Source organism: Nilaparvata lugens, chromosome 12 (assembly GCF_014356525.2).
Source record: "Nilaparvata lugens isolate BPH chromosome 12, ASM1435652v1, whole genome shotgun sequence".
In the NCBI taxonomy this organism is placed as follows: Eukaryota; Metazoa; Arthropoda; class Insecta; order Hemiptera; family Delphacidae; genus Nilaparvata; species Nilaparvata lugens.
In genome coordinates, this window is record NC_052515.1 from 32,094,362 (window position 1) to 32,114,757 (window position 20,396).

At 33.4% G+C, this 20,396-nt stretch overlaps 1 protein-coding gene across 1 annotated transcript in view; it reads left to right on the forward strand.

The window, feature by feature from the left end:
* Nucleotides 1-14,505, forward strand: part of LOC111046237 (nuclear transcription factor Y subunit beta-like) — a 34,024-nt gene extending 19,519 nt beyond the window's left edge. Inside the window, exon 6 of the mRNA XM_039439363.1 lies at nucleotides 14,291-14,505. Coding sequence (XP_039295297.1) covers nucleotides 14,291-14,339 — 49 coding nt within the window. The 3' untranslated portion in view covers nucleotides 14,340-14,505. The remainder of the gene's footprint in view (nucleotides 1-14,290) is intronic.
* Nucleotides 14,506-20,396: the final 5,891 nt, after the last annotated feature.

A 20,396-nucleotide genomic window follows, 5' to 3' on the forward strand; every position in this document is an offset into this window, starting at 1 on the left:
ATTTACTAGGCACTCATCGAATTCAGTCAATTTATAAAACGGATTTGATACTAGCCAACTATATATCTTTCGTTTAAATATCTTTTGTGACACATTATGTGAATGGGAAGGCAGTTTGTTGAACAGTTTTTGTCCTGTGATCTCAAAACTATTAAGAGATTTTGTCAGTCTTTGGTGCTGTATATCAATGTGATTTCTATATCTAGTGTTAATTGAATGAACATCACTTCTTAACTGCAGACAGGATAGGCTCTTATGGGTATAAATGAGGACATAATATACATACAAGTTTATCACAGTTGAAATTTTTTGATTAATGAACAATGGTTTGCAATGCTCAAGATATGATGAGTTAGTTATAATTCTTAAAGCTTTCTTTTGAATGAGTAGAACATCATTGATCTACAGCACCCCATCATTGATATGGCATTACCCCAAAGGATGAGGCCATAAGATATTATACGATGAGAGAAAGAAAAATAGGCCGTTCTTAAATATTTCATAGGTACTACACCGGATAGACTTCTGAGCAAATGAATTACTCTGCTAAGCTTTGAGCTTACATATTTGATATGTGGCTCCCATGTGAGCTTTGAGTCCATATGAATCTCTAAAAATTTCACACTTGCTGGATTATTCACTGGAGGTCCTCTATTTAAATTAAAATTAAGTTGTTCAGTTTTACTGTTATTAAGAACAAAGCTATTTGCATTGAACCATAGAGATGCTTTTTCCATAGTGTGTTTGCTTTTCTGGCTCAGAATGTTCAGATCACTGTTCAGGTTAAAGAAAATGGTATCATCTGCATACAAAATTGTATCAGTTTTAACGAAAGCTGAAATGTCATTGATCGCAACCAAAAATAAGAAAGGACCAAGTATCGAGCCTTGTGGCACACCCGACTCAACCTTCAACAACGACGACTTGTTGCTAATGCTACCTACAGTTACTAGTTGACTACGATTCATTGGGTAGGACTTTAAAAATTTGAGAGCATTCTGACCTGTTCCATAATAGCTCATCTTTTCCAAAAGAATTGTATGATCAACACAGTCGAATTCCTTACTCATGTCACAGAAGGTGGCCAGAGCATAGTTTCCCTGTTCAAATGCTTGCAATACACTCTTAGTTTTAATTTGAGAAGAGCATCTACAGTAGATTTATGTTTTCTAAAGCCAAATTGAGAAGGTGCTATGATATTTAAACGCTCAAAATGTTCAGACAGTTGATTATATACTATAGTTTCAAGTATTTTTGCTAGAACAGGTACAATAGATATTGGTTTATAACTACTTGGACAATCTCTATCCCCTTTTTTGTAAATAGGCACCACCCTCGACTTCTTGAGCTCCTCTGGAAATACTCCTTCGCTAAGCATTTATTTAGACAATGTGTAAGAGGCTTCACAAAACTATCTATCACCTCCTTTAATAAGTTGACAGACATGCCGTAAATATCACAGCTATTAGAAGATTTAAAGCATTTGACAATGTCTGACACTTGTTCAGGGAGCATTTCACAGAAATTAAAGTTAGCAGTCAAACTGGGTCCCTTAACAGATTCTAGATCCAATGACAATCTACCTGGTCCATTCAATGAGTCTCGAATATCTTTAACAGACTGAATAATCAAGTGAATAGGTTAAACACTGAGAATTTGAAGAATTTAAACGGATAACTTTCCCACCTGGCAATACTAATAATAATAATTATCACACTTCTGTAGCACACTCAATAAGAATTTCACACAAATGAAGATGATTATGTATACCAATTCACTATTATGCACTTCCACTTGATACACTTCAGCAGATCAACTCAGAATCTGGCCCCACGTCGGTTTTCTCGCCCCACCTTTCCACTGTCAGTTTTTGTTTAGAGTGGGTTTCGAACTCCCTCACTCTATACGGTATTTTGCCCGGCGCCAATCAATTACTATGAATTGATAAAATTAAACTAATAAAATTGAATTGATTTGAATTGATAAAATTAGTTACTTTACTGTAACTTCACTCACTGTGTGGATACTTATATTTCACTCACTGAACTAATAATAGTATTGAAGAAAAAGATAAAGATAGATGGATTAGGGTCGTGTGTAAGGGAATGTATAAAGTGGAAGGCAAAACAAAGGTTAATTATGAATTTATTATTGAACTTTAAATTTATATGAATTTATAAAAATTGATCAAAATATAGTAATGATTAGATATAAATACAAGATGATTAAGTTTTTGAAAGTACAACAGTTCAAGTTTAATTTTAAACAACAAATTTAACAAACAGTTCTTATTACTTTTATCAGGTTACTTGAACAATAAGATATAAAATCAAAGTATTGAACAACTCTAGTAAAAATATGATTATAGTCAAAAATAAGAGAATTTATAAATTTTAAAGAATGAATATGATTAGGGGAGCCTTGCTTTAAGAAACTATTATTTGTGCTTAGAAGAAAATTTCAACTGTAAGCTTCAAGAAGTTAATTAAAACTGTATCTACAGATTTGTATTTAGAAGAGCTAAATAATTAAATTTGCTGTTTACTTTGATGCTATGTAATTTGATATAGTTATTTGGGCTTTTTAGGGTGGGGTGGTGTGGATTTGAAATGAGAAAAATTGAAAATTCTAAATACAATCTTTACCTGGCTCAGTCAATTCCCTATAGGATAATTGAAGTCTGAAACCAAAAACTCACTCCTACACTGAACACTGTCCAAAATCCAAGAGACTCACAGCAACTAACAGCAACTCAACTGCCACTAACTGCCACTAACTGCCACTCAAATGCCACTCACTGCAACTAACTTGCAAGGCATGGTCTGCCTGTTTATATACTAGAACCACGATTTTCCACCCCTCATCACCCTTCGCCCTCTAGTTCCGCCTACACTCAAACTCATCAGCTAATATTCTGCTTACAAATTGAATTCAAATATCAATTTAAATTTACTATAATGTTTATTATGTTATATCATTTTAAACTATGGCTCCCCTTCATTATTAAAACAAATGATATCATACATTTTATCAATATTTAAACTCTAAAGTTTGGATACTGACAATTGAATGCATTGATTTGATTAATACAGTAATCAATCTTATAAATCTGATATGGCAAATACTTCAATAATAAATACATGAAATGAACAAAATACAATGTCATACAGTACATCATTACAATCGAGTTGAATAGATCAAATTAATAAGATACCAATCAATTACTACTTAATTAATTAAGCAGGTTTCTTATACTCATTGTCAACATGTTTCAATCAAATACACCTAATTTATTCTATTTACAAATTTGTCCTTAGCCTATGAATTCGGATTCAACTAACTTAATTAGCTTATAATAATTATTAAATTATAATTTATTGTACAACATTATTTGTTGAATACTTTATACATATAGCCTAATCTACTTCATGACCTAATTTATAAATACATCTACTCATATATCATGTTTATCGTTTTATGTGATCACCATTCAAATAACTGATCATCAAATAATTGCTTCAATAATATCCATGTGCTGACCACGTGGTAAAATTGTAGCATATGCTGACCACGTGGTTACATTGAAAATTACATATCTATATTTACTTCTCTCCTAACTATATATCTATATCGCTATTCACAATCTTCATTCACCTGCCATCAACTTATGCTATAGATATATACAAGGGTTGACACAAAGCACAGTGGGCCATGTGGTTACTATAGTAAACGTGTCTGTGACTGACATTTGAATACTGTTACGTTTCTAGGAAAGAATGATTTTGTCTCAAACTATTTTGAAAAGAATAATGACCCCAGCGTCTGTCTAGCTAGGTAGGCTATTCAAATGCATTCTCAATAGTTTTGAGAAACGGTTCTTCTTATTATTCTAGCTCTTCGAGCGTTCATATTCCTAAATACAATATGTTCAGAGCACGTGTTACAACACATAACAGGAATCTACAATTTTTAAATTTTAGGAGAGCACATGGTCGCCATTTGTGGCTCACATTATCCACTCAGCAGTTCTAATACACAGACATCAGTTTCACTTGGAATGGCATAACATTTTCTATTCTTTCATTCCTATTATTATCATAGATCGATTCAGATCAGCACAATGTTCATACTGTAGGTATGTTCATAATAGATTTTTCTGATTGTTAAAAAGAAATAGTCAATAATTGCTGGGAATTTAAAGTGATATTCAACGATTTGAAGCTGATAAATTGGATTGTTGAATGACAATTGAAATCCAGTGAAAATTACTGTACAACATTCCTTTTCCTTCTATTTTATTGGGTGATGAGTGGAGATGATTTATGATTTCATATTTGGATTCATCATTTCATAGTTCAATATTTTTTTGGAAAACAAGAACTTTTAAAAATAAAAAATGTTAATGTTTAAACTTCTCAGGTGTTCAAAAACTTCTTGAAACCTTTGCCTCTCCCTTTGTGAGACAGGAGTATTATTATCTTAGTATGTTTACTATATAATCATATGATAATAGAAAGCTATTAATAACAGCTATAACTCCCTTGTTTTTGGGTATTTATGAAAATGGGACTTAAGCTTTAGAGAATTTTGGGTCGCTGAATCCAAATCTGAAATCAGAAATCTTCTATCTATATTTTAAATGGAGTTAGACTTTGAGAAAAAGTGATGAGTCATACTTTGAGCAAACGTCAGCGATAAATAAATAAATAAACGTCAGCGTAAATAAATAAATAAACGTCAGCGTAAATAAATAAATAAATAAAATGTTATTGTCAAAAAGCCTTTACAGCATAGACAACGTCAATATATAGCATAACAACGATAAGTTCAAGTCACACACTTCTACAGTAGTATATACACAATGCTCATATAATGATGGTTAATATTAAAAAATAGAATAACAACAACAATAAATACATTTGGACGTTTCTACTATAGTATCACAGTTGAGTGATGAAGAGATGTTGAATTTAGATAACAAGATAATCAGACTAACCAACACTTATAGACAGGTACTAATTATTTACTAACATATATTTACTAGGCACTCATCGAATTCAGTCAATTTATAAAACGGATTTGATACTAGCCAACTATATATCTTTCGTTTAAATATCTTTTGTGACACATTATGTGAATGGGAAGGCAGTTTGTTGAACAGTTTTTGTCCTGTGATCTCAAAACTATTAAGAGATTTTGTCAGTCTTTGGTGCTGTATATCAATGTGATTTCTATATCTAGTGTTAATTGAATGAACATCACTTCTTAACTGCAGACAGGATAGGCTCTTATGGGTATAAATGAGGACATAATATACATACAAGTTTATCACAGTTGAAATTTTTTGATTAATGAACAATGGTTTGCAATGCTCAAGATATGATGAGTTAGTTATAATTCTTAAAGCTTTCTTTTGAATGAGTAGAACATCATTGATCTACAGCACCCCATCATTGATATGGCATTACCCCAAAGGATGAGGCCATAAGATATTATACGATGAGAGAAAGAAAAATAGGCCGTTCTTAAATATTTCATAGGTACTACACCGGATAGACTTCTGAGCAAATGAATTACTCTGCTAAGCTTTGAGCTTACATATTTGATATGTGGCTCCCATGTGAGCTTTGAGTCCATATGAATCTCTAAAAATTTCACACTTGCTGGATTATTCACTGGAGGTCCTCTATTTAAATTAAAATTAAGTTGTTCAGTTTTACTGTTATTAAGAACAAAGCTATTTGCATTGAACCATAGAGATGCTTTTTCCATAGTGTGTTTGCTTTTCTGGCTCAGAATGTTCAGATCACTGTTCAGGTTAAAGAAAATGGTATCATCTGCATACAAAATTGTATCAGTTTTAACGAAAGCTGAAATGTCATTGATCGCAACCAAAAATAAGAAAGGACCAAGTATCGAGCCTTGTGGCACACCCGACTCAACCTTCAACAACGACGACTTGTTGCTAATGCTACCTACAGTTACTAGTTGACTACGATTCATTGGGTAGGACTTTAAAAATTTGAGAGCATTCTGACCTGTTCCATAATAGCTCATCTTTTCCAAAAGAATTGTATGATCAACACAGTCGAATTCCTTACTCATGTCACAGAAGGTGGCCAGAGCATAGTTTCCCTGTTCAAATGCTTGCAATACACTCTTAGTTTAATTTGAGAAGAGCATCTACAGTAGATTTATGTTTTCTAAAGCCAAATTGAGAAGGTGCTATGATATTTAAACGCTCAAAATGTTCAGACAGTTGATTATATACTATAGTTTCAAGTATTTTTGCTAGAACAGGTACAATAGATATTGGTTTATAACTACTTGGACAATCTCTATCCCCTTTTTGTAAATAGGCACCACCCTCGACTAAAAAATTTACTAAATCATTCAAAAGCCTTAATGACATAAGAAAACAGAGTCTGAAAAATAAAATTAAAAAATGTCATAAACTCAATATGAACAATTCTTAAAAGTTTCATTCCAATTTAAAGGCTATCTTCCTGACTTTCAGCAATACTCTACGATAATATATCTCCAGAAACAATAACTCAAATGTAACGTAACTGAAAACTTTCTATACTTCTGTAGAAAGAAAATTTATAATTATCTTTCATCACTAATAAAATCAAAAGGATTATTCTCAATCAATATTATTAACTTGAAAAATAACAGGCTTAATTGATTCAATACACTTATGGAAGTTTCAATCAATTAAATTCCCTAAATTATATTTTAACCTTAGTTTATGTACCTTAGCGGTTATTTGAAGAAACAATTATTCATACATGATGAAGAAACACAATAAACTTCAAGTTAATAATTAATATTAAGTTAAAAAATTATGTTTTTTTTTTATAATTTTGGCCTATGTATGATATGCATAATATATATATACAATTAAACTTTTCAGGACATGGCACTACTAGAAATTTAAACTTTAATAAAAATAAAACTAGCTCCTACATAACTAAAAATGATATAAACTCATAAACTGCCCAAAAAGGGCGAAACATAATGACTACATCTTTACTCTCGTAGTGCTCCTAGCAAAGTGTCCTCCGAAACGTAATCTGGTCTCTCGACTGGGGAATCCCCACTACTGTATTTAGAAACAGGTCTCCTATTGGGCGAATGGGAATTAATTTGACCAATTGTCGCGTGGCTTCTAGAGCCTTTGGACCAAATAGTAACTGCAAAATCGGTAGTTTGTTATAATTTCAATGCTTGCTGTTTTCCAACTTATCGCACTTTATGTCGCGACAAGAAGGCTAAGTTTTAGAGATAATTCCATAATCTACAATTCTCGACGACTCGGAGCCACAATTTTTAAATATCTATCATGGGAAACTCGAAGTCATGGCCGTTCATAATAGAGAGAGAAAATAATTTATTTCGCTAACTCACTTACAATAATGGCTCTAGTCTATTGCGTATTAAATTTACTATTATAACTTGGGAAAAGGCCTGAATTAAATAGAGTGCCCAGCACATGTTATAGTTGAATTTTCTTAAGATTTAAAAGAAATATGAAAACAAATCATTAGCTGGTTCTTTTTACTATATATATCAGACAGTCTTACTATACAACGAATTTCTAAATTTATTTATTTTGTCAGCAGTCCATATGTCTTGTTTGTACTAGCTTTGAATCGGTATCATATTTTTGAGAGAGAAAATAATTATTTCGCTAAATGTAACTTACAATAATGGCTCTAGTCTATTTGTGTATTAAATTTACTTTTATAACTTGGGAAAAGGCCTGAAATTAATAGAGTGCCCGGCACACTCCCCTTCTTCCTTCCGGTGTGAACACGCAAAAAGAATCTAATCAGGATATTATGTTACCATAGAGGCATCTGTTATATTTGGAGAGTCGAATTTCTGGATTGATAGTAGATCCAATTTGAGCGGGCCCTCTTCAAAAGAAACTCTTTAATCATTCCGAAATTCAGCAAAATGTATAACTAATTGAGATTTGTGGCAAGAGTCTTTAAAACTGTGGCAAGAGTCAGGACAAAACAATATGGACGTGTCCACCTTTTAAGTAGGTACTAAAGACGGACCGAGTATAATAATCTTGAATACTTCAATCACTTTTGAGTCCTGGTTATTTTCTTGGCAAACTCTAACAAGGGAAAACGTTTAAAAGACATCATAGTTTTAATTGGTTCTATGTTACTCTGCGTTGTAAAATATGAATACGTTTGATCATAATAGTAAAGGATGAAACTTTTTCACTCAGCTGAATGTATTGAAATCTAACTATCATTACTATAGAGTTGAGAGAGCAACATATTTTTAACAAATAAAGCAATTCAGTAGGCAATACTATTCTACATAGGCTATGATTCAAAGATAACATGATTGAAACAGCATTATTAGATCAACGCGAGAGCTATATGACACAAGCGCAATTTTGCATTCCGCAATCATGGAAAAACACTTTCATTATAATATTCCAGTAAAACCTTTAACACAGAACGCTAGTCAAAACAAAACTATGATCGAGTGCCAGGCTATTATTTATCGCAAACCAAAGTACGTGACATTTTCTCTCACATTATTAATTTACCAATACACTAACACATTAATAGACTAGGCTACTATTACACTATTACTGATTCTCAAGTTCACTGACATTTCCAACAACTTACTGGAGCCTCACATAATTATTCCTCAACAATAAACTTCATATCCAACTAGTTTCAATTACTCTACTAGATCTCAAAATATCTCAACTTATTCACATGGAAAACTTGATTGCAATTTTACTATTCATCATTAAAAAATTTTATCATTTCATAAAGATTTTCCTATTTTTTTTTATTTATTAATACTTTTTGACTACTTATCTCTAAAGGGTCCTACTACTGTTAATTACCTCAATTTAATTTTCCCAACAAAAATTCTATTTCCTTTTGACACGAATTTTCCTACATATTTTCTACTTTCATATCCCCAATTAAATTTTTAATCAACCTTTCAACTCTCAACTACAGAATAATTTAAACTCATGCTTAACTCAAGAGATTTTTCCATTTTCATTTCAAATTCAACTAGAAGAATTCACTGTTAATTTTATTTTAATTTAACCCGTTCATTAGTGTTCCAATATTTATTTCTACTTTCACTGATAACCATTTTAACATTACCTAGGTACTCGAAAAAGTTTCTCTGTTATTTTATTTGTATACCTTAACTAATCACTTTAATATTCATTGTCTAAAACCTTCAATTTTCGTTACCATACCAAATTTCTAAGCAACTTTAAACTCAATAATACCCCTTTTTTTACCAATTTTTACTTGTGTTTTTGGGCTGACTTTCCTACCAAACATTAACGAACCTTTTGACTGGGCTTCCCTAAACTGCATTACGCTGATTGTTTTCCTTACAATCACTACGAAGACTCACTAAATATTCTAGATTTCGGTTTACGTTATTCTACTGACGAGCCCCATAACTCTCGAATGAACCAGACCGTTTACTAGATACAAAAAATCTTAGCTCACACCATCTTCGGTGCCTTTCGCTAAAATTACAATTCCACCGTACAAATTGCAAGGTTAGTCACAGCTAGATTCCTTGATTTGTTACATGGACAACTTTCGGGCAGTGCTCCGTTCTCTCTGGACACGGACCTACACTCGCGCCGATTACCTAAATCAACAACAACACACACAGCAGGACATCCCCTTGTCCTCCTCTAAATCTTGAGTCTCAACTAAACAAACAAAAAAATTCCCCACAGTCTACAACAGGAAACGTTACCACACAACGGATCTTTACACTATCACTACGCATGCCTACCGCAAAAATCACACCTAAAAAAAAATATTTCCAATAATAAAACTGATTCACCTTTTCGAGAATAAACATTACTGATAAGGGACTTAACAACTCATCTCAATCAACTTATTTTATACAAATTCCCAAGGATTTGATCATCGTTTCAACTTTAATCTACAATATCTATTATTTAGTTTAAAATCCTCAAGGCCAAAACTACTCATCAACTTTTCAAAACTACATATCAACAATAACTAATAAAAACTTTTCCTATTTATTCTCTGATTACCTTCGATCTACCTAAACTTATCAAAAAATTTCCTATTTTCCTCAACATTCTCCCATAATAATTTCCGAATTTTCCTAATTTACTTGGGTTGACCTTTAAAATCTCAATATTCACTTTCACTACTACTATACTATATTCAACTACCAGACGTGAGACCAGAATACGTACGTTGACATTACAATAATTTCTATCATCATTCACGGAATTACAGAATGCAAAAAATTATTCAGCACTTAGAATCAGTTTTTTTCACCTATCTAGTTTCTTCTACCAATTTTTATTCTAACGTTAACCTTTAATTTGTCAATCAATTTCAATATAAAGTTTTAGAATACTTTCAACTTAAGCTTCAATGATACCTAACTTTATCTTTAAGCACTTCAAAAGATTTTCATTTTAATGGTTTAACATAACTGAATAACTTTCCTGTTTCATCTACAATTATTTAAACTTCAGAAAAATTGGAGTAGCAACTATAAATTATTCATTCAACTCCAAACCCAAAATATTGACAGTTAACACGTTCACAGAATGAATTATTAAGTATAGACTCAGAAAAATTGATCTAGTATTATTAGAGTAAGTTATGAAAAATTTAATTTTTTAGAAATTTGAATTCAAGAGATTTAAATATCTCTAGACAGCAGAGTCGGCGCAGTTGTGTGCCAAAGAAGATAATTTGAATAAAATTTAGAATTTAGAAAGGCCGACACATCTAGAAAATACCTGAGTCTATACCTAATTCATGCAGGTGAACGGGCTAGAGTCAAGAAAACTTCAATTAATCTTGCCATGCCTGATTTAATAGGTTTATACTATAGAAAATCACTACAATTTGAAATAATTGAAAAATACAAACAGTTTCAATAAACATTGGCAACTAAAATCGAACAACAGAAACAACAATTTCATGTTACTTTGTTGACATTCTTCATCTGATTCGGGGGCGCATTACTATCCCCGTTTAGATAGCAATACGTCACAAAACCAAACAATATCAGTCATCAAATAACAAATAATTAACTTCAACATAAAATTACTCAAGAAAGAAAAGCCCGTTGAACCCAAGTTTCGTCGATAGTAACCCATATAACCCATTTCATAATAATTTGAATCCCCACTTTTGATTGACATTCTCGAATGAACCTTTGTTTCACTACACTGCACTTTCGTTGGTCTGTACGTTGCTTTATCGTCGGGGTTACAGTACCTTGTTTTTGGCGGTGAGCTTTTACCGGTTGAATTTGGCTTGACGGCGACGTCCTCTTACGTCCCTAGACCTGTCGTCTGAACGGGTGTCTTGAAGCGGTGTTACATAAAGTTGCGGAACCAAAGGGGTGGTAGTACAAGAAGTTGGTTTGGGAACACACATGAACCGCTGTAAATAAATGTATTACAGCATTAATTTCTAACTCTTCCTACAATTCATCAAAAGCTAAAACAGGAGTTATCTATTGATTACAATTATTAAATTCTCTCATTCTTTGAATCCTCATTGTATATAGATTTTTATCTTTAAACTACTGATTCTTTTTATCAGAATTAATGGATCTTTCTTCACAAATAATTCAAATTGAAATGATGCTAACTTTATGATATTTTTCGTTTGGTTTGCGAAATCAAATATAATTTTTCATATAGTAGCTCGGCTAGTATTGTTGGAAACTGTGTGCGCCAGCCAACATTTATTTTATTTATTATTTATGAACTATAGGACGCAATCCAAGTGTAAATAACGGGCATTCGCCCAAAACTGCTCAGAACCTAATTAAAAATGAACATTCCAGAGTTTATGATTTGATTTACCTACAAATACAAGTCCAAAAACTAGTATCAACTGAAATTATGAATTTATCACCTAATAAAACAAGACACTTTATAACACAATAAAAGAAAAAAATATTGAAAATTTCACTTAAGGAAAGATAATGTTTGCCTTATAAGATTCATCTTGTGGAAGTTTTTACCTTTAATTAATAAATTAGTAGACACATAGAAAATAATTTAAATTGTATTAAAATTTGAACATTCATTAATATTAATTTCCTGGAGAAGAAAAACTTTCTTCTTCATCTATTAAGATTTCTATCATAAAAAATTTACTAAATCATTCAAAAGCCTTAATGACATAAGAAAACAGAGTCTGAAAAATATAATTAAAAAATGTCATAAACTCAATATGAACAATTCTTAAAAGTTTCATTCCATTTAAAGGCTATCTTCCTGACTTTCAGCAATACTCTACGATAATATATCTCCAGAAACAATAACTCAAATGTAACATAACTGAAAACTTTCTATACTTCTGTAGAAAAAAATTATAATTATCTTCCATCACTAATAAAATCAAAAGGATTATTCTCAATCAATATTATTAACTTGAAAAATAACAGGCTTAATTGATTCAATACTCTTATGGAAGTTTCAATCAATTAAATTCCCTAAATTATATTTTAACCTAGTTTACGTACCTTAGCGGTATTTGAAGAAACAATTATTCGTACATGATGAAGAAACACAATTAAACCTTTCAGGACATGGCACTACTAGAAAATTTAAACTTTAATAAATAAATAGCTCCTACATTAACTAAAATGATATAACTCATAACCTGCCCAAAAAGGGCGAAACATATGACTACATCTTTACTCTCGTAGTGCTCCTAGCAAAGTGTCCTCCGAACGTAATCTGGTCTCTCGACTGGGGAATCCCCACTACTGTATTTAGAAACAGTCTCCTATTGGGCGAATGGAATCAATTTGACCAATCGTCGCGTGGCTTCTAGAGCTCCTCTGGAAATACTCCTTCGCTAAGCATTTATTTAGACAATGTGTAAGAGGCTTCACAAAACTATCTATCACCTCCTTTAATAAGTTGACAGACATGCCGTAAATATCACAGCTATTAGAAGATTTAAAGCATTTGACAATGTCTGACACTTGTTCAGGGAGCATTTCACAGAAATTAAAGTTAGCAGTCAAACTGGGTCCCTTAACAGATTCTAGATCCAATGACAATCTACCTGGTCCATTCAATGAGTCTCGAATATCTTTAACAGACTGAATAAAATAATTGTTTAGAACATCTGGATGCAGAGGAACACTCTTTCTAGCATTAACATTATTATCATCAACTGTGTTTATAATTTTCCATGCAGCCTGACACCTGTTTTTTGATTTTCCAATATATTCAGTGTTATAGATTTTTTTTTGCTTCTCTTATTGATTTCTTATACCTATTTCTACATTCTATATAAGCAGATTTCGTTTCGACAGTTTTGAACTCATTATTTAGACTCATTAGTAAAAACATTCGCTGCTTTAGGGCTGCCAGCTGTGAACTGTACCAGCTGTTTTTCTTATTCTGCTTGCCTCTATTGTAGGAAACTTTACAAGCTCTTTCAGGAATGTTATAGTTGAATTTTCTTAAGAATTTAGAAAAGAAATATGAAAACAAATCATTAGCTGGTTCTTTTTTACTATATATATATCAGACCAGTCAGTACTATACAACGAATTTCTAAATTTATTTATTTTGTCAGCAGTCATATGTCTTGTTTGTACTAGCTTTGAATCGGTATCATATTTTTTAATATTACTACTATGTGCAAGCTCAACAGATTCAATGGTCAGAAAATCATGATCCGAGTACGGGAAAGGAAGAAGCTTATTTGAAACAACAGTACTCCTAATATTAGTAAATATATTATCAAGACAAGCATAATCTCTTGTATTTACGACATTTGTGAATGTCATGTTGAATTGCCTTAATAAGTTTTTCAGCTCAAAAGTGCTACGTCTATCTCTATTCAAGTCAAAATCCAAGTTCACATCTCCACCTACGAATAAATTTTTTTTCTTGATTTTTATAGCACCTAGTTAAAGACTAATAAGCTATTCTATTTTGACATAAATTGATAAGAATATTGTTTGTGAAGGTAAAACCCATTGGTTAAGCCTTCTATATTGGTGAAAGATTAAATAAAGATTATTTTTAGTATAAAAGGTTACAGTATTCTGCCTTTGCACTTCCAATTGAACACTTTAGCACTAAACTAATTCGTGTGGCTTTCTGCGTTGCAGTCTTTTTACTCCATGCACGTTGAGCAGCTGGATTGCTTCCACGTTCACATGTTGATGGAGTCTTTTCTCATGATTGTTTTTCTGAAAATTTTTGGATTTCACTGATGACTGTCTCCACTTCCAGGTCGCGGTGGAGATCAGAGTTCCTGATGTACCAAGAAGCGTCTACATAACTTCTGAGTACTTTGTTTTGGAAGTGCTGGATGATGTCGATATTGGATGGTCGGGTGCAGCCCCAGAGTTGAATTCTGTAGGTCCACACCGGCTTGAGAATCTGCTTGTAGAGAAGCAATTTGTTATAATACAACTTTGATGTCCTCCCAAGTAGCCAGTACATTTTCTTGAATTTTATGTCAAGTTGTTCTCTTTTCTTCTTCACATGCTCCTTCCATCTGAGCTTGGCATCCAGCGTCATGCCTAGATACTTTGCAGTGTTGGAGTAGGGTACAATATTCCTATTGAGTGTTAAGGGGATATATTGAACTCTTCTGTTTGTAAAGTTGACTTTAACTGATTTTGCTTCATTCAATTTTATAAGCCAGTGTTTTGTCCAAACATTTATTCTGTTGACTGCCACCTGCAATTTCTCTGTAGAAACTTCAACAGTTTCACCAACTGATAAAACTGCTGTGTCATCAGCAAATGTTGCTACTGTTACGTTTTCCGGTTGAGGTATATCAGATTTGTATAGGAGGTACAAGAGGGGACCCAGCACACTTCCTTGAGGAACTCCAGCCCTGATTTCTCTGAGAGATGAAAAAGCATCATCTTATTTTATCCTGAAATAACGGTCTTGAAGATATGATTTCAGTATCAGACTGTATTCTGTTGGTAAGAACTGGTTCATTTTGTAGCACAATCCTGAATGCCATACTTTGTCGAGAGCCTGTGCTACATCAAGGAAAATTGCAGAGCAAACTTTCTTTTCCTCCAATGTAATTTCAATAATATTTGTTATTCTGTGCACCTGATCTATTGTACTATGTTTATCTCGAAATCCGAATGGGTTGGTATCAATTCATCATTGTCCAGATAAGGCTTTAATCTTTTCAGTAGAAGTTTCTCAAATAATTTTGATATTACTGGCAGTAGTGAAATTGCCCTATACGAGGTTACATCATGTGGTGGCTTTCCAGGTTTTGGTATCATGATAACATCGGCTACCTTCCAGAAACTTGGCACATATTTCAATTGGAATGAAGCGTTGAAGAGATGGCATAGCACACAAATCACAATTGCTTTTCTTGGGAGCTCCTGTAGAATCTCTTCAGTTATTAAGTCGAAACCTGGCTTTTTCTTTCTGCTCAAATTTTTAATCTCATATTCTACCTCCCTTGGCGATGTTGGAGTGATAACTGCTCCAAGATGATGAGAATTCTCATCTATAATTGTTTCCTCATGAGGTGAGAAAACCTTTTCCAGATGATCAGCAAACAAATCGGCTTTCTCTTTATTGCTCCTTGCCCAGCAATCTTGATTCTTCCTTATCGGTGTAACTTGTTCAAGAGGTCTCTCCAGTTTCCTGGTTGATCTCCATAATGAAAAATTTGTAGTAGACTCATTGGTTAACTCTTCTAAGTATTTATTGATATCATGTTGTTTTACATCCTGTATCATCTTTCTCAGTTCATTAGTAATTCTATTAAGTTCTGTTTTAATTCTTGGATTTCTTGTTGATTGCCATGATCTTCTTGTTGTTCTTCTTTTTTCTATCAACTCTCTTACCGCTACAGGATAGCAATTACCTTTGAAAATCCTGCTTTGAAGTAGTGGTGTATTTTTCCAGGCACATTGTTGGATATTGATTACAAACTCCTGTACTTAACTTTCTAGTTCATCTATAGTTTGCAGAGATGTGTTCAAGTCTATTTTAGAGTTTATCATATTTTTAAAAGTTTCTAAATCTGTGTACCTGTTGGTGAGTCTAGGTGGCATTTCTTTTTTAACAGCTGCACTGTGCATTGTCAAAACTATTGGCGAATGGTCAGAGTTGAGATCAAATTTTTTTTCAACTTCAACACAGTTTGGTGAAATATTTTTTGTGATGAAAAAATCTATCAGGTCTGGAATTTTTGTTTTGTCTGTTGGCCAGTAAGTTGGTTTCCTTGTTGAGTGAACATCGCATTGGTATTCATTAACAGCCAGTAATAGCTCCTTTCCTTTAGTTGTGGTCAGTCGGGACCCCCATTGTGTATTCTTTGAATTGGAGTCTCCTCCGATGATAAATTTTCCTGTGAAGTTGCTTAGGAAATCAATATATTCTATCTTCTTCAAATTAAATCGTGGTGGACAGTAGACGGCTCCAATTGTGATCGTACCAGATGGTCTACCGATAAGTTTGACTTTGATTGAAATCGACTGGAACTCCTGCAATTCTATCTTCTTGAACTCGTGATGGTTTAGCTCTTCTCTTACAATAACCGCACTTCCGCCTCTAGCGCTGTTGTTGGGATGTATGGCATGGTACGTTTTGTCCCCTCTAATTTTAAAGTAGGATTCTTTGGTGAAATGAGTTTCGGAAATGAGACAGGCATCTATGTTATGCTCAATTGGAATTGCTAATAGATCATCTTTGTGCTGTAGTAATCCATTAGCATTCCAAGTCATAATTTTGAATCTATTTTCCATGCTTCTTGTGAATGACTTCTGGAACTGAAATATTTTCCAGTTTTTCTAACCTACTTAAAATTGATTTATTCAGGCCTTCTTGCACAACTAGTTTCTCAAGAATCAATTTAAGTTGAGTTGTAATGCTCAGTTCCGAATCTTTACTCAAGTTGAAATCTTGAAGACTTGACTTTTCGTTACTGTTGATAGGTACTTTATTTTTCAGCTTATCAGCATAACACTGGTTCTCCTTAACTCTACTGTCATTTATTACAGCTCTCTGTGGCACAATAGAATCGTTTCTTTTGTTGACTGACGAAATAGATTTTATTGCTTTTTTCTTATTTCGAAGTGCCTGCAACTCTTGTGCTACAACACATCCTCTATAATTGGCAGGGTGCTCCATCCCACAATTGTAGCATTTAGGCTCAACTTCTTTACTCTTAGTACAGTTGATAGTGATGTGGGGACCAGCGCATTTCACGCACCTAGGCTCCTTCTGGCAGTATTTTTTAGTGTGTCCCCAGGTTTGACAATTTTTACATTGCGGTAGAAATTTCGATTTTTTCAGGGGGACTACTTCAACCTTCATACCATAATTACACATATTTCATAAATTCTATTTATGCTCTCTGTGTTTTCAAAAGCTAACATGAATATTGGGAGTGGTTCTTTCGTTTTCCATTTAAGAATGTTTACCACGTCCACAATTTTAAATCCTTTTTCCTGAAGTTCCTCTTTTATTTCCTGTGGATTGCAAGTGCTGTGCAACTTCTTCACAATTACTCTAATGGGTCTCGTTTGCTTGTTTTCAAACGAAGACCAATTCATTTTTTTGTCATTCAGCAATGATGTAGCTAGTCTATAATAATTATCCTCAGATTCAATGATGAGTTTTAAGCTACCATTATCCAATAGTGTGATCTTATAAGAGTCTTTTATTTTTTCATTCAAAATCTTATACACTACTTGATAGTCTTGGATGTTGTAGAGTATTATTGGAGGAGGTCTCTTAACTTGTTTGATACTAGGAGTTTTTTTTGGTTCAGCATTCTCTTTTAGTTCAGTTTCTCTACGTGAACACACTTTTTGCTCATTGGATGATTGTGTTGGAGATGAGTCAGATTGTTCTCTCTTCCTCTTTCTTTGCTTTTGACGAATCCATTCTGTTTCAGTAGATGATTTTTCTTCATCGGTATGATAATTGTCCGTATTTTTTTCTTCATTCTTAGATTTAGTCTCTAACGCTGATAATCTAGTTTGAAGCTGTTCAAGTTGAATTTTGAGTTCAGAACTTATTTTTTCTGATTGCTGGAATTTCGTATTAGCTTCGTTCCAAGCTTTAAATAAAAGTTTTTCGCATTCTGATTGAATTTTATCAGTTCGAACCATGACCTACGAATTAATGATAGTTTTTAAATGCTAGCCCATGCAAGAAGTTGAACAGTTCTTCCAATTGTTCCAAGAAAACTCTACTGTTACCATTGGGAGATCTATAAATTGAAGTAATTATCAATTTGGAAACACGATTGACAACACATGTAGCTTCAAAGTCCAACTCCCTGCAAAGAAAATCTACATTCAAACGGTCAAAATCCTTAACTGATTTTTTTATAAAGATTGCCACTCCACCTCGAATGTGAAGTGTTCTATAAAAACTATTACAAAGAAAATAATCATCTAGTTTTAAAAAAGACAGTTGAGACTCTCTACACCAATGTTCACTTACACAAATAATATCAACACTTTTATCAATAGCAAACTCATTTAACAAGTCCTCCTTACTTATTAAACCCTGCATATTAATGAAACCCATTCTAATTTTTCCAATTCTATTATTCTGTTCATTACAAAATGGTTGTGTAAAATTATTCTTATCACATTGAGCATCTAAATTGATTTGATCAGAACAAACACCAATCACAGAATGTCACCAACAGAAGTGTAATTCGAATAAAACTTTTGCCAATCTACTCTTCTAGAAAAGAACTAAGTGGAAGAGTAATGGGAGGAAATGAGCTCAAATATGAAAAATACTCCTCTACATACTTAACAATCCTATCACCTATATACGCTTTTCCAAAACCATTCAAGTGCAATCCATGACGTGTGAAAAATCATCGTCCTAGGTTACTAATGTCCATGAATTTTACGTGTGCATACAGGCTACATATTTTCAACATTGACCTATTATTTTCCTTAATTGCGACGTTGACGCAGGACTAGTCTGCCAGGTCGTACCGAAGAGGAATTGAAAAAACAAGAACATTTGTCCTATACAGTGCCGCCAAACTCCGTCGCAACGCTATTAGAACATCGTCAGCCTCATTCTTGCTTACATCCCTTGACTATCAGCGTAATGATGTATTTTAGCCTCACGAGTGACACTAGCATTAGATTGTCCGGATTGATTCTAGGTCTTTCGATTAGACGACATCCCATCACAACAATTAGGGATTTCACAGTTTGACTGTGTTTCTTCATACTTTCCCGACTCAACGTACAATTTATCATGTAGGGTCCTCCATTTATTAGTCTCTCCTCGCTCCACAACTCTCTCATTTCTTAAAGCTGAGTTATCCGCCTCCAATGCTTCAATAGAAGTAGACATTGACTGTACTCTTTCTAATAGAGATTCATTTTTGTACTCAAGTGACTTAATTAATTGATTCGAATCCTCACTCTGACTCTGAATTTCAGATTTCAACTGTTCTATTTCTAATTTCAAATCTCTCACCATATTTATAAGGTCATCTCTTTGTTGTAAGAGCTCTAAATCACGTATACTGCAAGTCTCGTCATCCCTAACAGTTCTAATGTTGGGTGTATTAACACCCATCTCTCGCGATTTTGGAGTCTCATTATCTCCAACGGTTCTAATGTTATGTGTATTGACACCCATCTCTCGCGATTTTGGAGTCGATAACAACTCAATTATCTTATTTGGTGATTTTGAGGGAGTAGTATCAACCTGTGACCCTGTGTTGATATCCGAAACTGAATGATTATGGGTACCTGAAGCTCCCATAACATTATTAATACCACTGTTCGTTTTCATAGAAGCAGAACAACCAAACGTCAAACATCGCCATGAAACTTGTCCATTTACTAAATCTCGATCCTTTCTATAACTGTGACCGTCTACCTTTATTGCTTTATCACCTGTTTTTGTTTTAAAAATTTGGATAGACATGGTGGTATTGAGTTAACCAGTATGTGAAGGTGTAGTGGAAAAGTTGACAGTTCAAACTCTATCTCTTCCCGCTCCGTTCACAGTGCTCCGTTGTCATGGGAACCAGAGACGCCGCAATGCAACGAATATACCCAATAATAAGAAACGAACAACAATATCTATACAAACAGTTGTAGGCAGGACGTTTATCTGAGCGATAAAACAAAAGATTCTACTACTAATCTTGAGTATGCACCGACTACAGTTGCAAGAGAAACAAGCCCTCAAATCAGTTAACGCGGCACGGAAACCGATAACAAACAGTCCGTTGACCAGCTACAGTCCGTTCAGTTTATATTCGGATGTATACAGTACCAGTAAGCGTGCACTGACACTATTTCAGTCGAAACTAATAAGTACAACCGGCTAAAATTTAGGTTAAACCCACAGG